Below are 18382 nucleotides of genomic sequence, written 5' to 3' on the forward strand. Positions count from 1 at the left end.
AAGACACATCCTGGCCTTTCGAAAGCCTGAGGAGAAAGGCTGGCGAGGAGGGAGGCAGGAAGAGAAGGCTGATTCAGAAGCAGGGAGGGGAAGAAGCTTCAGGTGGAGGCCTGACCCCAGGGAGCAGCAGGCCATGATGGGCCCAGGGCAAACCCCTTTAGGACAGAGGCTGGGGCAGGCGTGTGCTTTGCTGTGTCTTACTAGATCCACCTCCTCATTCAGCTGAGTGAAGGAATGCAGTAAGGGAACACGAGGACGGGCTATGGGATGATTATGGGGAATTTGAGGAAAAACTAGGAATCAGGATCATTTTGCCTAGAAAAGGAAGTGATTTGTAAGGAAAGGTCATCTGCTCGCTAAAGGGCCGTTAGGTGGGGGAGGGGGCCAGCTTGTCCTCCGTCTGCACTGAGAACCAAACCAGAGGAAAGGCATGGATGCTGCAGGCTGAAGGTGTTGGGCTAAACCGTGATCACCTTACGTGTTCGAAAGGGCAGAGGCAGGTGTAAAATCTTCTTCACAGGTCCTTATGGAGGGAGTAGACATCTGCCTGCCTCTCTGGAGGCAGAATAGGCAAGGGGAGCTGTGGGTGTGAACCCAGGGAGGCTGTAACCCCAGCAGGGGGAGGGGCGAAGGGGAGCAGGAGCTGCCGGTCAGCCCGGATTCAGCAGAGCCCAGCGTCAAAGCAGATTCTAGGAGCCTCACCTGACACTGTCACCTGGTCCACGCATCTGACCTTCCAGCCAGGGGAATGCTGGGCAGGGAGGGGTGTGTTTCTTGCTGCGTCAGAACCGGCCAGTGGCCTAGAATGACACCGCTGGTGGGGAGAGCCGCAGTCCCTCCTGCAGTGCCGAGCCCATCAGAGCCCATAGCCTGGCCCCCTTCTCTAGCTGCCTCTTTGTCATCATTTAGATCTGAGTCTTGGTCTGAATTCTTAGTCCTCCCAGGCTGCCAGTTGTATTCTACGGAACCACAACATCCCATTCCACATTCAGGTGATGTGAAGGTTTTAGAAAAGCTGCGAGGCTCCCCCAGCCTGACCTTCAAAAGTGACAGTTCCCGGGCAGGCAGGGCTGAGGGGAAGGTCTTTTAAAATAGGAAACGCTGTTCCCCCTTTATTCCTCACAGCAGGGTCCTTCTCCATTAGGGCTCGATCTCCCCGGGAGAGACCCCACTCCTAACCAGCAGCTGCCTGCACACTCCCCCCACCCCCACCCCTTCCTCTCCTGCCCCCACCCCTGACCATTTGCCTCCCATGCTCCTGGTGCTCCATTCCCCAAGGGACCCAGAGAGCTGATGACCCTGCCTCTTCTCCCGCCCTCCCCCTGCCTCTCCTGTCCCCCTCCCCTCTGTCCTTCCAGTGAGTCCCACTGCGGCCACCACGCCAAGAATCACCCGCTCCAACAGCATCCCCACCCACGAGGCGGCCTTCGAGCTGTACAGCGGCTCCCAAATGGGGAGCACCCTGTCCCTGGCCGAGAGACCCAAGGGGATGATTCGGTCAGGATCCTTCCGAGACCCCACGGACGATGGTGAGACTTCATGCCAGCGCGGTTCACGCTCATTCCAGCTCTGCTGGGTCCCCTCACCCGCCACCACCCCCGCCACCACCACCACACACACGTATATGATTCACAGAACATCAAGTCCGGGCCATTTCAGCTCTTTCTTCCCATCCCTTTGAAGGGTCTGGGGGCCCAGAAACCTTTGGGTGGCACCGTCTGGCACTGGGGCTTTGGGCTGGAGCACCTGCCGTCGGGGCCGGGGGAGGGAAATGGAGCATGGAAGGGTTACATGGAACCCCTCAGAATGCTCCCGAAACTGTAGCTCCTCCCCCTCATTCCAGCAGCAGCCTCTCCTCCCCACAGTCTTTCAGCAAATGTGAAAAGATCCAGGGATGTAAGGGTGGCTCTTAAAACCCGGGAAAGAATTAGGCATCTCATTCCTCTTGCAAGAATGTTCCAAGGGTTAGCTTCAGGGAGGGCCCTGTGGTTGTTTGTGGTGATGTGGGTGTTAAAGGGCCAGAGCCTGGAAGACCAGGCTTCACTGGAGAGCCGACTTCCCGCTGGTGTTTTCAGGCTGCCGCGCCTGGAGGCCACCTTGCAGGGGTGCTGTGGTTCTGTCAATCGGGCTAATGAAGCATCAGAAGGAGGGTTTTACACTTCAGGCCGTCGGCCATCCACATGGTCCCCAGAGCCGAGAAGAGGATGCGCAGGCCGAATGGCAGGATTTGTTCCGAGCAGCTCTGATGAGAAACTCCCCTCTTCCGCAGCTTAAGTACTTTCCTGCCTGGGAAGAGAAGATGATGCCTGTCCACGATCATCTCCTTTCCCTCTCCCTGAACCCTCGTGCCCTGCGGAGCAGGAGCAGGCTGAGCGAGGGCCCGCCATCCCCAGGCTGCCCGAGAATGTAGACTGAAGGAGGAGGCTAGCTCTGCTCAGGACCTTGCCTCGTCAGCAGACACCTGCCTGCTCGGGGCTGTCATGATGCCAGTTGGGTCCCCCTGTGGTGTTCTTCCTGTTGGCTCCAGATGCCCTCCAGAATCTGAATCCAAACTCCTGCCTTCGGGCTCTGCCCAGGAACCCCTTGTCCCCGGTACCCTCTGTTAACTCTGTGTTCTGCTTCTTTTTCAGTTCATGGCTCAGTGCTGTCCCTGGCCTCCAGCGCCTCCTCCACTTACTCCTCAGTAAGAGCACTACTTCTCTTCCTTCCTCATCCCCTCTCACATACGGTTGCCCTGCTCCCCAGAACCTGGGTTGGTTGGGGAACTGGGTGGGGGTGGGGGACTGCTACCTGCTCATCAGGCCTTGTGGATCTGGGGTGGGGACGGGGCAGGGGGCACGGGGGAGGCGCCTAGACCTTGGAGCACCGGGTTGAGCGCATCAGTTCCTCAGTGGTCTTTCTGGCCTCACCACCGATTCCTGAGCAAACTCTGGTGTCTTTGGTTCCCCTCCTTTGAAAAAGCGATAGTCCCCTTGTGATAGAGCCCATTCTGTGCCAGGGGAAGTGGGAAGCATTCAGGGCAAGGCGGGCTGGGAACTTTCAGGTGTACAGGACTCCAGCATGCTAACAGCATACAGAATTTACCAAGTATTCCCTGCGGGGGACTGGGCACACTGTGTTTGGCCATTAGGTGTAATTCGGTTCTCAGATTTGTTTTGCCTCTAAATTCTTTATTCTTTCAAGTTAGTGGCAGTAAGGATTCGTCTTCAGATCAACCAGAGTTTCATTTCCTAGCCTTCTTGGCAATGCCAAAGTTGGCTGGAGACGAGCTCCAGAGAAATCTTTTATTGGAACCCAAGGATAGGATCTCAGCCCATCCTGTGAGGGGCCAGGGCCAAGACACTGAGTTTCGGCCTCTCTGTACCTCTGAGTCACGCTTCTTCAAGTTCTCCGCCCTGCCACTGGGGCCTGGCTTCCTCACCTCCGTAGTAACTACCTCCTTCTCTCTTTCTCTCCTTCTGTGCTCCTTCTTCAGGCTGAGGAGAGGATGCAATCTGAGGTAGGGTGCGAAGCCTTTGTCTCTGCTTGTTAACACCACTGCGCCCCATTCTGCTTCCAGATCTCCTACTCCCGCTGCTGCCATAAGTTTGTATTTCTCTCCCCTCCACAGCAAATCCGGAAGCTTCGTAGGGAACTGGAATCATCCCAGGAAAAAGTGGCCACCCTGACGTCTCAACTTTCCGCCAATGTGAGTGCCATAAAGTAGGGGAAGACCTAGGCAGTTACTTTGGCTTTAAGTCAGATAAGTTCAGCCAGAGGAGGCGAATTCTCTCGTAAGGTATCCTCTGGGCTTAGATTCCAAGGGAGCGGGACCTGTTCGTGGCTTTACAACAGTGGAACGGGGGATTGGCCTTCTCTGAGTCTTGATATTTATAGAGAAATGCTTTTGCCCCCACCCAAATTAATAGGTGTGGATGAGTTCATGCCCCATGGTCTTTGAACTCCCTAGAGAAAGGGGCGAGGATTATCAGTGGTTCTGCTTGGAGGTGGGAACAACCTTTCCATTGGCCATGGACACAAGTAGTCACATATTAGAGAGCCCTCAGAACTGTCTGCTGCTGCCCTGGGGTATGTTTCTGTCTTTGTTCAGGCCACATTAACTGGACAGGCACAGAACTCGCTATTACCGTTCTGCCTAGCAGGCATGACACAGCTTAGAAACACGCTCTCGTTCCAGTCCAGCTGCCTCACTCACAACTGCCTTTGCTGAGCTGTCTCCTTGGGCAGGTGGCAGAAATTACCTGAACTTTAGGTTGGGAGCCAGAATTCTTTGTTTCTGCCCTCAGCCTGCCCTCGGTCCATCCCAGGAGAATGAGTTTTTTTCTTTCTGTGGGCCTTGGTCTTTTGACCCTGTGAGATGGGGGGAAATGAGGCTGCCTCCCCTCACTGGGCTGTGGTAGTTTCTCCCCTGTGACTAAGTTGCGAACAGAGAACATAAGAACCATTTTCCCCCAAAGCTGTAAACAACAGCTGAGCCGGATTTGCAGAAGCCTTCCAAGTGTGCACACAAAAGTCACCATGTCCACAGTTTCCGCAGGAGTTTTGGGTTGTTTTTTTTTTTTTTTTTCTCGTCCCTTCCTCTCCAGGGAACCCAGCTGTCAGGCCCAGGGGTCTTCACTGGTTTTAGGTAGAAGACTCTCCACCAAGATTTCGCATGTTTCTGTTCTGTTTCAGCGGCAGTTCCCTCACTGCCGCGCTGATCATTCTATTTCTCTTTGCCCAAACCCTCCACTCATAAGCTGGACACTCACTGGTTTGTTGGAAGCCCATGTCCCGCACCGTCTTCCACTCTTGGGGACCCATAAAAGTTACAACATAAGCAAGAACTCTCTCTCCCCTCCCTTGTGCCCCACCCATCACGGCTGGTGGCCTGGGTCACGTCCTGCACACCCCAGGAAATTCACATCTGGGAGATGCGGTGGGAGGGAGGGGAGAGGCGCCAGGGAGGCAGAGAACATTAGTGTGTCTGATTCACCGACACTGGATCTGTCAGCCATCATGCTGTCAAGGCTGGGCGAGAGCCAAGAAAATGAATTTAGACGGCGATTTTTCTTCGAACAGGAAGTTCCCTTTGGCTAAAAGAGAACAAACCAAACACCCGGACACGATGGGTTCTGAATTTTAGAGGCAGATCCTGCTGGGGGTCGAAGCCTGGCCCTCAAGCAGGAGACGTGATGCCAGAACTCTCTGGGATCCTGTGATTGCTGACAGAGCTTTTTTCATGTTCCGAGGAACGTCCCAGCTCCCCACGCGGAGGGCACATCCCAGACAGGGAGGGACTGCAAGCCATTTCACCTTTCCCAAGTGCCAGCCTATCTCTGGCGCCGCTGCTCAGCCCTGAGGTCCTGCAGGCCCTCTGGTGAGGCTGAGGGTTAGGGAAGTCTCAGAGGAGGGAGAGGATGGGTTGCAGAAGTGAGGAATGCCCTTCAGGAGCAGAGGGAGCCCCCAGTGAGAAGGGAAGCCAACGGTTGTTGGGGTCCCTCACGAGGAGATGTTCAGGGACTCGGAGTGGGCTGTTTACAGATTTAGGCAGGGATGTAGAGAAGTGAAGAGAGACACCCCGAGGCCAAGAAAACAGGAGCTCCCTGTACAGCAGGTGAAAGTCCGCGGCTCAGGGTCATGACCTAGGTCTGCCAAGGAGAGCCCAGGCCTTGACTGATTCGCAGCACTTGCAGGTGGACAAGGCAGTTCATAATGACCCACACGGGTTGCCACCAGCCACTGTCAAATGAAGGTAGCTTCCAGGTATGTTGCAAAAGCAGAGGCTGAGACTAGAGTTGGCCCAACAGGGAAAGGGAATCACTGGCCCACAGGAAGCGGTGACAAGTGTCATAGACCTACATCCTCAAGCTCTGGATGAAAGATATGCCCAAAATATGCCTGTCACTTCTCACGAGGGCCAGTGACTTGCCCAGATACCCTCCAGTGATGGCTGTTTCTGTAGCCCCTTGTGTTCCCCTATCTAGCCCCATTCCCTTCACCTTCCCTATACATCCTGCTGCCAGGTGAACACTTCGCGGGCTAGCCCTGCTGCCAGTGGCCTCTGCTCCACCCTCCCTGGCCAACCTCCTCCTCGTGAAACACACGTGACATCTAGTGGCCAAACTTCGGAAGGCCCCTGAAGTTTCCCTGAGCTACTTCTCTCTAGCCTGGCAAAGGCAGCCGTGAGAAACAAGGAACTGGGAGAAGCGGGATGGAGTGTGCTTGAGAGCAGAGGTGGAAAGAAGCACCAAATAGTTTCTAGAGGGAGGTGATTTGGACCCCTGGGGGCCAGCCCTCCACACAATGCAGGAGTTAAATCAAGACAATAGGAATGACCCAGAGGTTATGCCCCTCCTGAAGAGCAGAGGGACAGTCCCACCTCTGGTAACGATAGGTGCCGGATCCCAAGTGTCCAAGAGCCTCCAGAAGCCTGCCTGCCCCCCCTGCCCTAATGCTGCCTGTACTACTTCCTCATTCACAAAGTTGGTCCCTGCCAGAAAATCTCAGGCCAAAAAGGTGTTTGATTCTGCCTTTCTCTAGTCAGGGAGATCAATATTCAAAAATCACCAAGAGAGTTGTTGGCATTGGTGAGTGCTCAGATGCAGAAAACCAGTGAAACTACTTCCCATAATCGTCTTTTCTTTTCCTGAAGTGTCAGGCCACTTAGGAACTTCCTTCCGTGTTTATTTCAGGCTAATCTAGTGGCAGCTTTCGAGCAGAGCCTGGTGAATATGACATCCCGCCTCCGACACCTGGCGGAGACAGCAGAGGAGAAGGTACGAGAGCTGGGAGTTCTCCTCCCGCACAGACCTGGGCTCACCTCCCCTGCTCGCTCCTGAGCGCGGGTTTCTCTCTCCCCTCCCGTCACCCTGAATCCTCCCCTCAGAGAATTCCCTGCCTTCTCTATCAAATCTGGAAGAATTCCAGTGCCTAGCCCACTGCCTGGCACAGAGTTGGTGCTCCCAGTGCCAACTAATAACACTATTGTCATGTCTCTCGTAGGACACTGAGCTGCTGGATTTACGAGAAACGATAGACTTTCTGAAGAAGAAGAACTCTGAAGCACAGGCCGTCATTCAGGGAGCCCTTAATGCCTCAGAAACCACACCCAAAGGTAAGCTATCCAGCCACAGATCGAAGGAGAACAGAAATGGGGTTATTGGAGATTTTTATCTGTGCCTACAATATTCCGGATTTTTAGAAGGTAAGGGCCCTTTGATGCCCTTCAGTGTGATGCTCTGGACTGGTCAGGGCCAGGGACATGACCCCACCATCCTGGGGATGAGGGAGAGTAGAGCAGACCTGTCATCCCTATGGGTCCTCTCTTGAACCTTGAGGGCAAAGTCCAAGAGCTGTCAAAAACCATCAGTAAAACAGCACATTATTCTTAAAAAAAACCTAGAGGTATTCTTACCATTTGATCCAGCAGTTGCACTCCTTGGTATTTACCCAGAGGAGTTAAAATTTTATGTCTTCAGAAAAACCTGAATGTCTATAGCGGTTTCCTTCATTATCACCAAAACTTGGGAGCAACCGAGAGATCTCCTTCAATAGGTGATTGGAGGAAGGAACTGTGCTATGGCCAGTCGATGAAATATTACTCAGCATTAAAAAGAAATGAGCTACCAAGTTGCGAAAAGATAGCAAGCAGTCTCAAATGTACATTACTAAGTGGAAAAAGCCAATGAGAAAAGGCTACGTCTTGTCTGATTTTAACTGTATGACATCTTAGAAAAGACGAACTATGGAGACCCTTAAAGGATCAGTGATTGCTGAGTGGGGTGGCGTGGGGAGGATGAGTAACCAGAGTACAGGGGATTTTTAGGGCAGTGAAAGTACCCTGTATGATACTATGATGGTAAATACCTGTTATTATATGTTTGTTCAAAGCCGTAGGATGTCTATAACACCAAGAGCGAACCCGAATGTCAGTTATGGGCTCTGGCTATAATGGGGTGTCGGTGCAGTCATCAGTTGTAACACGTGCTCCCCTCTAGGGGTTGTGCTGATAGTGGGGGAGGCTGTGCACAGAGAGGCGACAGGAGGATATGGGAACCCTCCGTACCTTCCTTTGAATTTTGGCTGAGAACCTAAAACTGCTCTACAAAATAAAGTCTAAAAAATAAGCACTTTACACTTTTACACACACATACACCTATAATCATAGTTATTTAATCCTTATGCCAGTTCTCCAAGGGGGTGCAGTCCAATCTTCAAATGAGGTGAAGATCACTGAGGTTTTGTGGGGCCTGGTGGGTTGGGCCTCTACCTTCGGCTCAGGTCATGGTCTCAGGGTCCTGAGATCGAGCCCCACATTGGGTTCCCTGTTCAGTGGGGAGCCTGCTTCTACCTTTCCCTCTGCTGCTCTGCCTGCTTGTGCTCTCTTGTTCTGTCAAATAAATAAAAATCTTTAAAAAAGCAAAAACAAATAAACATTTTCAAGTAAGAACTCCATTGACTTCTACACTCCCATTAATTTATATTCATCTGATCCTTACTTACTTTTCTCCCATTTTGTTGAAAGGGACTGTCCTTTCTGGCCAAGACGGCTCCCTTATCTAATGCTTTGGGATTCTCCCTCTGGCGTTGATACCCGTCGCGTGTGCATGTACACACACACACACACACACACACACCCCTACATCTTTGATCTCTTACCTTCTATTCACTCCTTCCCTTTTCCTTATAATGCTGCTAAAGTCTCTTTTATCTTTAAAGACAACAAAAGATGTATCCACATCCTTTTTTTTTTTTTTAAGATTTTATTTATTTATTCATGAGAGGTAGAGAGACAGAGAGGCAAAGGCTGAGGGAGTGGATTCCGATGTGGGACTTGATCCCAGGACTCTGGAATCATGACCTGAGCAGAAGGGCAGATGTTTAACCGACTGAGCCACCCAGGCGTCCCTCCATTACTCTTTCTAATTATAATCTTATCTAACTTCCTTCACAAACTTGCCTTCCACTTCCCTTACCCCCCTAACCCCACCATAATTTGCTTCCACTGCTATCACCCTACCAAAACTGCTTTCACGGAAATCACCAAGGACCCCCATTTTTCCAAAACGTAACTAGTAATTGTTAGTACTTAGTTTACTTGGCTTATGTGAAATAGACATGATACCTAACCGGAAGTTTGTGGGGTCAGATCAGAAGACCACTGTGAGCATTCACCATGGTGCCAGCCTCAAAATAACCTCTCCTACACACACACACAGTCACACAGGCAGTATCCCAAGATTTCCAAGATTTGGCCCTGTTAAGTGCTCCTTTTCTTCTTTAAATTCTCCCCCTAGCTTCTGAGTCGTCATTTCCATCTTGGCCTTGTCCTACCCCCTCTGACTCCTCCACAGAACCCCATTTCTTCCTTCTACTTCGTCTTCAGGGACTGGACTCCCAGAGCTCCAGCCATAGCTTTTTTGTTTGTTTTTTGAAGAGTATGAGAGAGAGAAAGAGAGAGAGGGACAAGGGGAGGGACAGTGGGAGAGGAAGAGAGAGAATCTAAGCAGTTTCCACGTTCAGCCTGGAGCCCAACGAGGGGCTCGATCCCACAACCTTGAGATCATGTATGACCTGAGCCAAAGTCAAGCTCAGGTGCTTAACTGACTGAGCCACCCAGGCACCCCTGGGGTCAAGGTCTTTTTTAAGACAGAAGGCAAAGAGTGGCATGCCTTTCCATTTATTTATTCTTTAATTTCTTTCAGTGGTATGTGGCTGTTTTCAGTATCTAAGTCTTGCATTTCTTTTGTTAAATTTGTTTTGATACGATTGTAAATAGAACTGTTTTTCTTAATTTCCTTTTCAGATTATTCATTACTGGTATATGGAAATATAATAGGTTTTTTTAATATATTGATTTTGTATCCTGCAAACTTGCTGAGTTTATTTACTAGCTCAGTAAGTTTCACAACCTCCTCTAAATGTGTATCTCTGTCTTCTTAACATGTACCCCCATCCTAAATATTGCACATCTATTTCCAAATACTTTTGGACATTCCCACTTAGACCACCTGATAGGTGTCCCTAACTCAACATGTCCACCATTAAAAGGCACTCCCTCCACCTCCCTTACAAATACACAAACCAACACTTTCCCTTCTGCAGTTTGACCCATTTCAGGTATTATCATCTGCCTGGTCACCCAACCCACTAATACAAAAGTCATCTTTTATGTCTCACTGGTTCACCATATAAAGCCATTGAGTTATATATATAATTCATGCAGATAGATAGATACTCAGTTCTCTCTCTCTCCTCTGCCTTGTCAGTACCCTGGCTCTGGTTTTCATCACTCTTCTTCTGGATTATTACAATAATCTCCTAACTAGTCTTGCATTGCTACAGTCCTTCTTTCATGGGCCCCTATCCCCACCCCGCACAGGTGTCAACCAATCATGTCAGTTGAGATCAGAAATCATTCCAACTTCAGTATGGACTATTACTGTTACTGTTAATTGTTTTTACTGTTAATTTTTTAGGTGTGATAATGATGATGTGGGATAATGTCCTTATTCTTAGAAGATGCATCCTGAAGCACTTAGTGGCAAAGAGTCATGTTGCCTGCCACCTCTTTTCAGATTATTCAAGAAACTATCTGTACGTGTGTGTGCTTGTATGTGTGTGCGCGCACTTGTTTGTGGGGGAAGAAAGAGCATGCACAAGTGTAAATGGAACAAAATATTAACAACTGTTAAATTAGGTGGAGGGGCATACGGATGTCCAGTGTACTATGCTTTTAAGTATTTCTGTGTCCTTGAAACATTTCAGAAGAAGAAGTTAAAGGGAAAGAGACTATGCTCCAAACCCATTAGTACGGCATCCTGTCCTCTTCCTGATCCAAAACAAACATTTCTCTCCAGCTTCATCTTCTACCCCCTCTCTTGCACCCTGTATCCCAGCCATGGCACTAGTAAAAAACTTACTTACTGAGCCCTTTGCATATGCTAGGTACTTTTCTAAGGATTGTACTTGTGTTGATTAATTTATCCAGGTAACAGCCCTATAAAGTACATTTTATAGTTGAGAATAAGAGGGAAAATTACTCCCTTAGAAAAACACAGCTCGTAAGTGATAAATCTGGAATATTAAGCTATTTCTGATTTCCCAAGTGCATCTTACTCTTTAGATATGGATTTGTTACGTGAATAAGTGAATTCGGTCTTTTGCGATGAGTTTGCATGTTTTCCTCAGTTCAGGGTGACCTAGACTCAACTTGGTTAGGAGGATTTCTAGGACCATTCAACAAGCTAATGCTCAAAGTCATGATACCTACCCTAATTTTATTTGTGAAAAGGTGGTAAATGTATGTAGTACAAAATTAAAAATGCACAAAAGAGTTCTGAAGATTATTTGATTTCTGAAGATTATTTGATTCTAGAACATCCTCTGCTTCTAAAAGTACTATATAGCATATTTTTTAGGGGTGCCTGGGTGGTTCAGTGGCTTAAAGCCTCTGCCTTCAGCTCAGGTCATGATCCCAGGGTTCTGGGATCGAGCCCTGCATCAGGCTCTCTGCTCGGCGGGGAGCCTGCTTCCTCCTCTCTCTCTGCCTGCCTCTCTGCCTACTTGTGATCTCTGTCTGTCAAATAAATAAATAAAATCTTGGAAAATAAATAAATAAATAATAAAGCAATACATATTCTGAGGAAAATGTGAATTAGTTGTTAACAAGCCATGGCCCATTGGCCAAATCTGCCTCACCACCTGTTTTGTTTTGTTTTTTAAAGGTTTATTTATTTATTGGAGAGAGATAGAGGTGCGGGAGGGGCAGAGGTGGAAAGAAAGTCACAAGCAGACTCTGCGCTGAACGGAGAGCCAGATGCAGGGCTTGATCTCATGACCCTAACCTGAGATCATGACTTGAGTTGAAATCAAGAGTCAGAAGCTTAACCAGACTGAGCCATCCAAGTGGCCCTCACCATCTGTTTTTTAAATAAGGTTTTACTAGAGCACAGTCACACTCATTATTTACTTATTATCTATGGCTGCTTTAATGCAACAGCAGCATTGCTCACTAGGTATAATAGAGACCATGTGGCTGCAAAGCCTGAAATATTTACTGTCTGGCCCTTTACAGTGACAGCGTGTCAGCCCCTGATGTGTAAACTATACAAAAGGGTACTGGTAAAATATAAAAATCCCTCTCCCTGAACCCCCCCCTCCAAATCTCACTCCCCAGAGATAATTGCTGTTAATAGTTTCTTGTGAATCTTTCCAAAAATAATTTTCTGCATATACAAATGTGTGTGTGTGTGTTTTATACAAATGGAAATTTCTTTACTTCAAATCAGCATGTTCTCCTGAGAGTTTTCCCCACCTTTGTTTTTTTTTTAAAGGATTTTATTTATTTATTTGACAGAGAGAGAGATCACAAGCAGGCAGAGAGAGAGGAAGGGAAGCAGGCTCCCCGCCGAGCAGAGAGTCCAAAGCGGGACTTGATCCCAGGACCCTGGGATCACTACCTGAGCGGAAGGCAGAGGTTTAACCCAGTGAGCCACCCAGGCACCCCACACCTTTAAAATAACTGAAATTACTCTATGGTATTATAAACTTGGTTTGATAATCTTTGAACCAAGTGTTGTCCATGTGCTTTGTGAGCATTGGTGTTCTGGTTTTCCCAGCAATATGAAAGGAAGATTAGAGTTTAACGATGCCTTCTTGGTCATAGAGAGAATGAGACAATAACCAGGAGCTACCCATATCTTCACTGAACAGCTCTTGTTTCTAGGAGGACAGTGGCAAATAGCCACCTCACTGGTCCCCTACCTCTAAATCTGGTTTCCCTCCGCTTCCTCTTTCTGCATGTTAACACAGTAAGCTCTATGAAAAAAGCAATGTTCTGACTTTGTCCTACAATTAGGCAAGATGCTGATACGGGAGGAGACTAGCCGAAAGATACACAGGACTTCCCTGTATATTTCTTTGTGACTTTATGTGAGTCTGTAATTATTTCAAAATAAAAAGGTTTCATAAATCTGATTTTATCTTGGGGCGCCTGGGTTTTCTCAGTCGGTTAAGCATCCAACTCTTGATTTCAGCTCAGGTCATGATCTCAGGGTCCTGGGATCGTATCCTGAGTTGGGCTTCGCACCCAGTGGGGATCCTGCCTGAGGATTTTCTCTTTATCCCTCTCTCTCTGCCCTTCCCCTCACTGCTTGCTCTCTCTCTCTCTCTCTGTCTTAAAAAAAAAAAAAAAAATCTGGGACACCTGGATGGTTCGGTCGGTTAGGCATCGATCTTCGGTTCTGATCATGATTCCAAGGTCCTGGGATCAAGTCCAACATCCAGCTTCCTGCACAGTAGAGAGCCTGCTTCTCCCTCTCCCTCTGCCTGCCTCTCTGCCTACTTGTGCTCTTTCCCAATCCCTCTGTCAAATAAAATCTTTTTTTAAAAATCTGATTATAGGGGTACCTGGGTGACCCAGTGGGTTAAGCCTCTGGCTTTGGCTAAGGTCATGATCCCAGAGTCTTGGATCAAGCCCCACATTAGGCTCTCTGCTCCTCAGGGAGCCGGCTTCCCTCTCCCTCTTCCTACCTCTCTGCCTACTTGTGATCTCTCTCTCTCTCTGTCAAATAAATAAAATCTTAAAAAAAAAAATCTGATTATAGTCTGCCTTTGCTCCAGAATCTTACTGCTCCTGCTCATTACCTACGGCACAAACGCAGATTTCCTTTAAAAGGCTTTCAGGGCTCTCCTGATCTGGCCTGAGCCACTCTCCACTCTCACCCTCACCTCTTGGGCTGTGCTCCTTGTACTGTTCCCATTCCAGTCTGCCCGAAGTTCCCCAAAGCAGAGCCAGAGCCCTGCACAGGGCCTTTGCATGTACTTTTCCTTTAGCCCAGATAGTCCTATCTGTTCTTTCAAGACTGAAACATTTCTTCCCTGGTTAATTCTTTCCTTCTCTGTGCTGGAAAACTGGATCATCTTTTGTGCCATTCCAAACTTTCTCAGAGTGCTGAAAAGATTTTCAACCTGTCAGATGAGACAACAAAAGCTCATTCAGGTTAAATGCAGGACACATGGCCAGTTATACTTGGCTTTTGAGTACCAGGCACCCAAGTATTGCTGGGAAAATAATGAAAAATGGTAGCTTGAGGGGTGCCCGGCTGGCTCAGTTGGTGGAGTGTGCAGCTCTTGATCTAGGGGGTGATGAGTCCCACACTGGGGGTAGAGTTTACTTTAAAAAAAAATGATAGGTTGATGTCTCCATCAAAGTATTGAGAGCCAGCTCTCATTAAGCCCTTCTCAGACCTATTCAGGCTGAGTTCATTAGTTTGTATACTGCTGTTTATCCTATTAGACTGGAAGCTTCTTGAGAACAGCAGTCATTTCTTATTTTTTACTGTTACCATTTTTTTAATGTTGAAACATGATTGGCCCTCAATAAATGTTGAAAAAATGATCCAAAAAATGAATAGTGTGGACACAGGAGTTGTTGGTGCCCTTCTGCTCCGCCTTCTGCAGCTATGCTGGCCGTAAGTCCCACGTCTTCTTTAAATCTACCCTGTGTGTGTTCTTCCCACTTGTACTTGGCCCCTAGAACTCCGAATCAAGAGACAGAACTCTTCGGACAGCATCTCGAGCCTCAACAGCATCACCAGCCATTCCAGCATTGGCAGCAGCAAGGATGCTGATGCAAAAAAGAAGAAAAAAAAGAGCTGGGTAGGTAAAGTTTGGGGGGCAGAAACTATGTAGAGCCATGATGGGTCACCTCCACTTCAGCATAGGGACCAGCTCCTTCCAGAATTAACCAAGATAGGGTGCCTCGGGATGAATACGAAGCCCCAGGCATCCGCTCAGAGCAAGGTCTGCTAAACTCTCCTGTTATCCCCATCCTGCCCCACCTGTACCGAGGCCATCCCTCCAACCCCGTGCACACTCGCTTTCCTTGGGCTCCCCATGCCTCGGATTAGGTCAAATGTATTTGGCAACAGAAGGAAATATCCAGAAGGGAACGTCCCGTCAAGCCCCTTGCCCACCCCTCCCCATTCCCTTCTATACTCTGGAGAGAAGATTTTTCTGAACAAAGCCGTTCATTCTAGATGCTCCTGCAGGTCGTTTCTTGGAATTTTTTGGAGAGGTATTTGTGGCACTTTCCGTATGACTTCAGAAGGAACCATTATATTGCTGTTGACTAGTCCAAAGAGAGTACCCCGCCAATCTCCTGTCCCCACAACAGCTACCTCCCAATGGCCTGAAACAGACTTTGGATGACCTTTTCTGAAGTTCTGTAGACAGATCTAAAATGCTTTTAGCCTCTGTGCTGCCTGTGGTAAGGAGAGGATCCTGAAATGAAGACTTCTTGCTACTATGTCCCCTGTTCAATAAGACTGGCCCCCAAACCTTTGTATAGCCCAGATGGGTCCCAGCTGTGTGAAATGAGTGATTAAGTGTTGCTTCTTTTTTTTTTTTTTTTTTCCCTTCAAAATGCTGACTTCAAATCCCTATTTTTTTCCAGGTCTATGAGGTAAGAGACCCAGTTCCTCTCTCCTTGTTTTCTCCCTCCTTTTGCCATACCTTCCCCATTTCCAGAGCAACCCCCTCCCCCTAAAGAAAAAGTGGCCACTCATAAAACTAACCGTAACAACCACCCCAGAGTTCCTAACTCACTCCACTGCATGGTCCATCCGCGGCTGCCTCCACATGAGGACAGAGGAGTGGTCTGGTTGGGGGCCAAATGGAAAAGTTAAACAAAATTCTGACCTATTCCCTCCTGTCTTCCCCTTGTTACAAAATCAGCCTGTTGTAAAAGCAGTCACTTGGAGTTCCTCCTGTCCAGAAAATGAGCTTTCTGATTTTTTTTTGTTGTTGTTGTTCCTTCAAACCCTAGAATCCCCAAATGGAAGAGAATCACAGGACGAACAGTATTTTGACTACAGTCCCCAGAGGCCAGTGCAGTTAGGGTCTCGCCGGAAGATTTCGCTCTCTAGGGAGATGAACCAGAAATAGAAGAGGCTATTATCCAATCTAGGGCACCCTCAAACCACCCAAAAACCCGAAGCCCTCTGAGCCTCCATGGAATTTCCAAAGACATTTCAGGGATTAGAGTAGAGTCTCAGAAAAGCAGAAAGTGAACTCAGAGTTTCCATTACAGACCAGACATCTGAGGTCCACTAACCTAGCCCAGCATTGCTCCCGGTGGTACAAAGGATGTGAAAAGTGGAGTCTGTAATCCGAACCATCCAGAAGCCTGCAGAATTGCTGGGGAGACAAAAACCAATATGGTACCTGTGAGACTGATGACAGTCCAGTGGTGCCAAAATGCTTAATTCAGCCAGTGAGTGCTAGAGGAGCTCGTAGATGAAACTAATTACAGTAGGCCAGGGAGACCCCACAAGGGAGAGGAAAGCTAAACTGAGACGGGAGTGTGCGGAGATGCTCTCTGCAGGGACAAAGTCAGTGTAGCTGGAGCTCTAAGGAGAGTGGTCGCAGTTAGGAAGGGCCTGTAATGCCAGGGTAATTATTTAAACTTGATTCTTTAGGTTGGCCTTTCCCAGCATGTGTTGGGTACAAGGCCATGCATGGCAATGCTCCTTAAAACAGGGATGCCATCATCAAATCTGAGAAGCCCTGCATTTCTACAGTGCACAACCACGTAGGAACGTTCTGAAATGTCCCTCAGTCGAGTCTGTTTCATCTTGCTTGATTCACTGTTTCCCGAACTCAGGGAATCCTTCACCACATAACGCCAGTGAACATCTGCCAACAGCTGTGCCTTGGGAACCAACACAGAGAACACTGCTGTCTCTCCCTCAGCGTCTTTGTGATCTTCCAGGATGTGTGCTTGGGGCAGATTGTGGTCATAGGATCTCTTGCTGTGCGCGCACACACACATGCACACGCACACACACTCTCTCTCTCTCTGTCTGTCTCATATACACCCACCACCTTCCATGAGGTAGCAGTGCAGAGAAGACCACTGGGTTGAAAATTAGGAAGCCTGAGTTCTAGTCTCAGGCCTGGACTGGAACTCTACAATTTTCAGCAAGTCAACTTTTCACCTTCCGTGATAATCTCTCCCCTGCACACACACACACACACACTAGCTAACTGCACCCATACCCTCTTTCTCCTGTCCCCGTCGCAGCCAGATTGGTCCTCCTTGATGTCCTGCCTAGTAGGCTCCCCAACACACACCACCATCAGCTCTCCTCACTTACCTAACAGCCTTCCTGTGTTCCAGAAGAGACACTTGGAAAGAGTACCCTCCAATTTTCCTTTCTTTTCTCTCACCGTCCCAAAGATCTGGATTGCTTTTGTCCCCTCCAGCCTTCGACCCCTCCTTTACTCTCTGTCTCTGGCTGCCATTCCATATCTGTCCCTGTGTGTGTGCATGCTATACGAATGCATGAGAACGGGCGGGCCAGGACCTTGGTTTGCATCTCTAGCTCACAGCCCTAACACCCGAGCTCATCACCACAGGTCAAACAACCTACGGTCGCATTATAGCCTCCCAAGTATTCTGAGGAGATGCGGGGAAATAGTCCTTATTCTAGAACATGTGAGTGGGAACAGGAGAAAGCACTTGTGTCTGATGATTTTCACCATTCTGGGATGTGCTGAGCACAAGATTTACTAAAAAAAAAAAAAAAAACAAGTTGATACCAGTCCCTTCCATTGATTTCCACAGAATCATCTTGCCAGTTCCTGGTTAGTAGGGAAATAGGTAAATGGATTCTGATCGGATGAGCCATGGTCGGGGTGGGTCCTGAGACCCAAAGTGAGCAAGGCTCTAGACTGAGCAGTCATTGGTCTGCTGGAGAAGGTGGGATTGGATCATTGAGAGATTGGCCACCCTGTGACCTCTGGGGGCTTCTCTCTACCCCCTTAGGGGCATAGTTCCCCCTTGGGAGAGAGCAGACCCAAAAAGTTCCCATAGACTACAGCAACGGCAAGCCAGAACAGTTCACTTTCTCTCAGCCCTAATTTCTAGGCAACTCTTCTGTCCATATTCCATGAATCAATCGAGTAAAGCCTTAAGAAGGAGGCTTAATGACAGCAAGCAGATACCCTGTCCGTACACCTCTCCATTTCAGAAGTCCCAAACCAGTGCTCCTCCAGTCCCCAGAGCGGAGCCCTGATGTCTCTCCACTTGGATCTGCTTTTTTCTAGCTTCGAAGTTCCTTCAACAAAGCCTTCAGCATAAAAAAGGGACCCAAGTCCGCTTCCTCGTACTCTGACATTGAGGAGATCGCCACCCCAGACTCCTCCGCCCCGTCGTCCCCTAAACTACAGCACGGCTCCACGGAGACCGCATCGCCCTCCATCAAGTCCTCCAACTCCTCCTCTGTGGGCGTAGATGTCACCGAGTAAGTGCTATCTGCCGGCCACCCGTCCTGGGACGAGGATGCGCCACTGGCTGGGGGTGGAGTTAAGTCCATGTTTGGCTCTGGAGGAACAA

At 48.8% G+C, this 18382-nt stretch overlaps 1 protein-coding gene across 19 annotated transcripts in view; it reads left to right on the plus strand.

The window, feature by feature from the left end:
* The window catches only part of NAV1 (neuron navigator 1), a 255753-nt gene that overhangs the window by 220554 nt on the left and 16817 nt on the right, over positions 1–18382 (plus strand). For 4 of the 19 annotated variants that reach the window (XM_082701969.1, XM_082701987.1, XM_082701971.1 and 1 more), the window contains 8 exons: positions 1359–1529; positions 2631–2683; positions 3476–3499; positions 3611–3688; positions 6675–6758; positions 6985–7096; positions 14522–14652; positions 18094–18290. In XM_082701969.1, coding sequence (XP_082558095.1) covers positions 1359–1529; positions 2631–2683; positions 3476–3499; positions 3611–3688; positions 6675–6758; positions 6985–7096; positions 14522–14652; positions 18094–18290 — 850 coding nt within the window. The remainder of the gene's footprint in view (positions 1–1358; positions 1530–2630; positions 2684–3475; positions 3500–3610; positions 3689–6674; positions 6759–6984; positions 7097–14521; positions 14653–18093; positions 18291–18382) is intronic. The other 15 variants (XM_082701982.1, XM_082701970.1, XM_082701973.1 and 12 more) reach the window with 7 other exon arrangements.

The sequence above is a fragment of the Mustela nivalis genome, assembly GCF_964662115.1.
Source record: "Mustela nivalis genome assembly, chromosome: 16".
Taxonomy (NCBI): Eukaryota; Metazoa; Chordata; class Mammalia; order Carnivora; family Mustelidae; genus Mustela; species Mustela nivalis.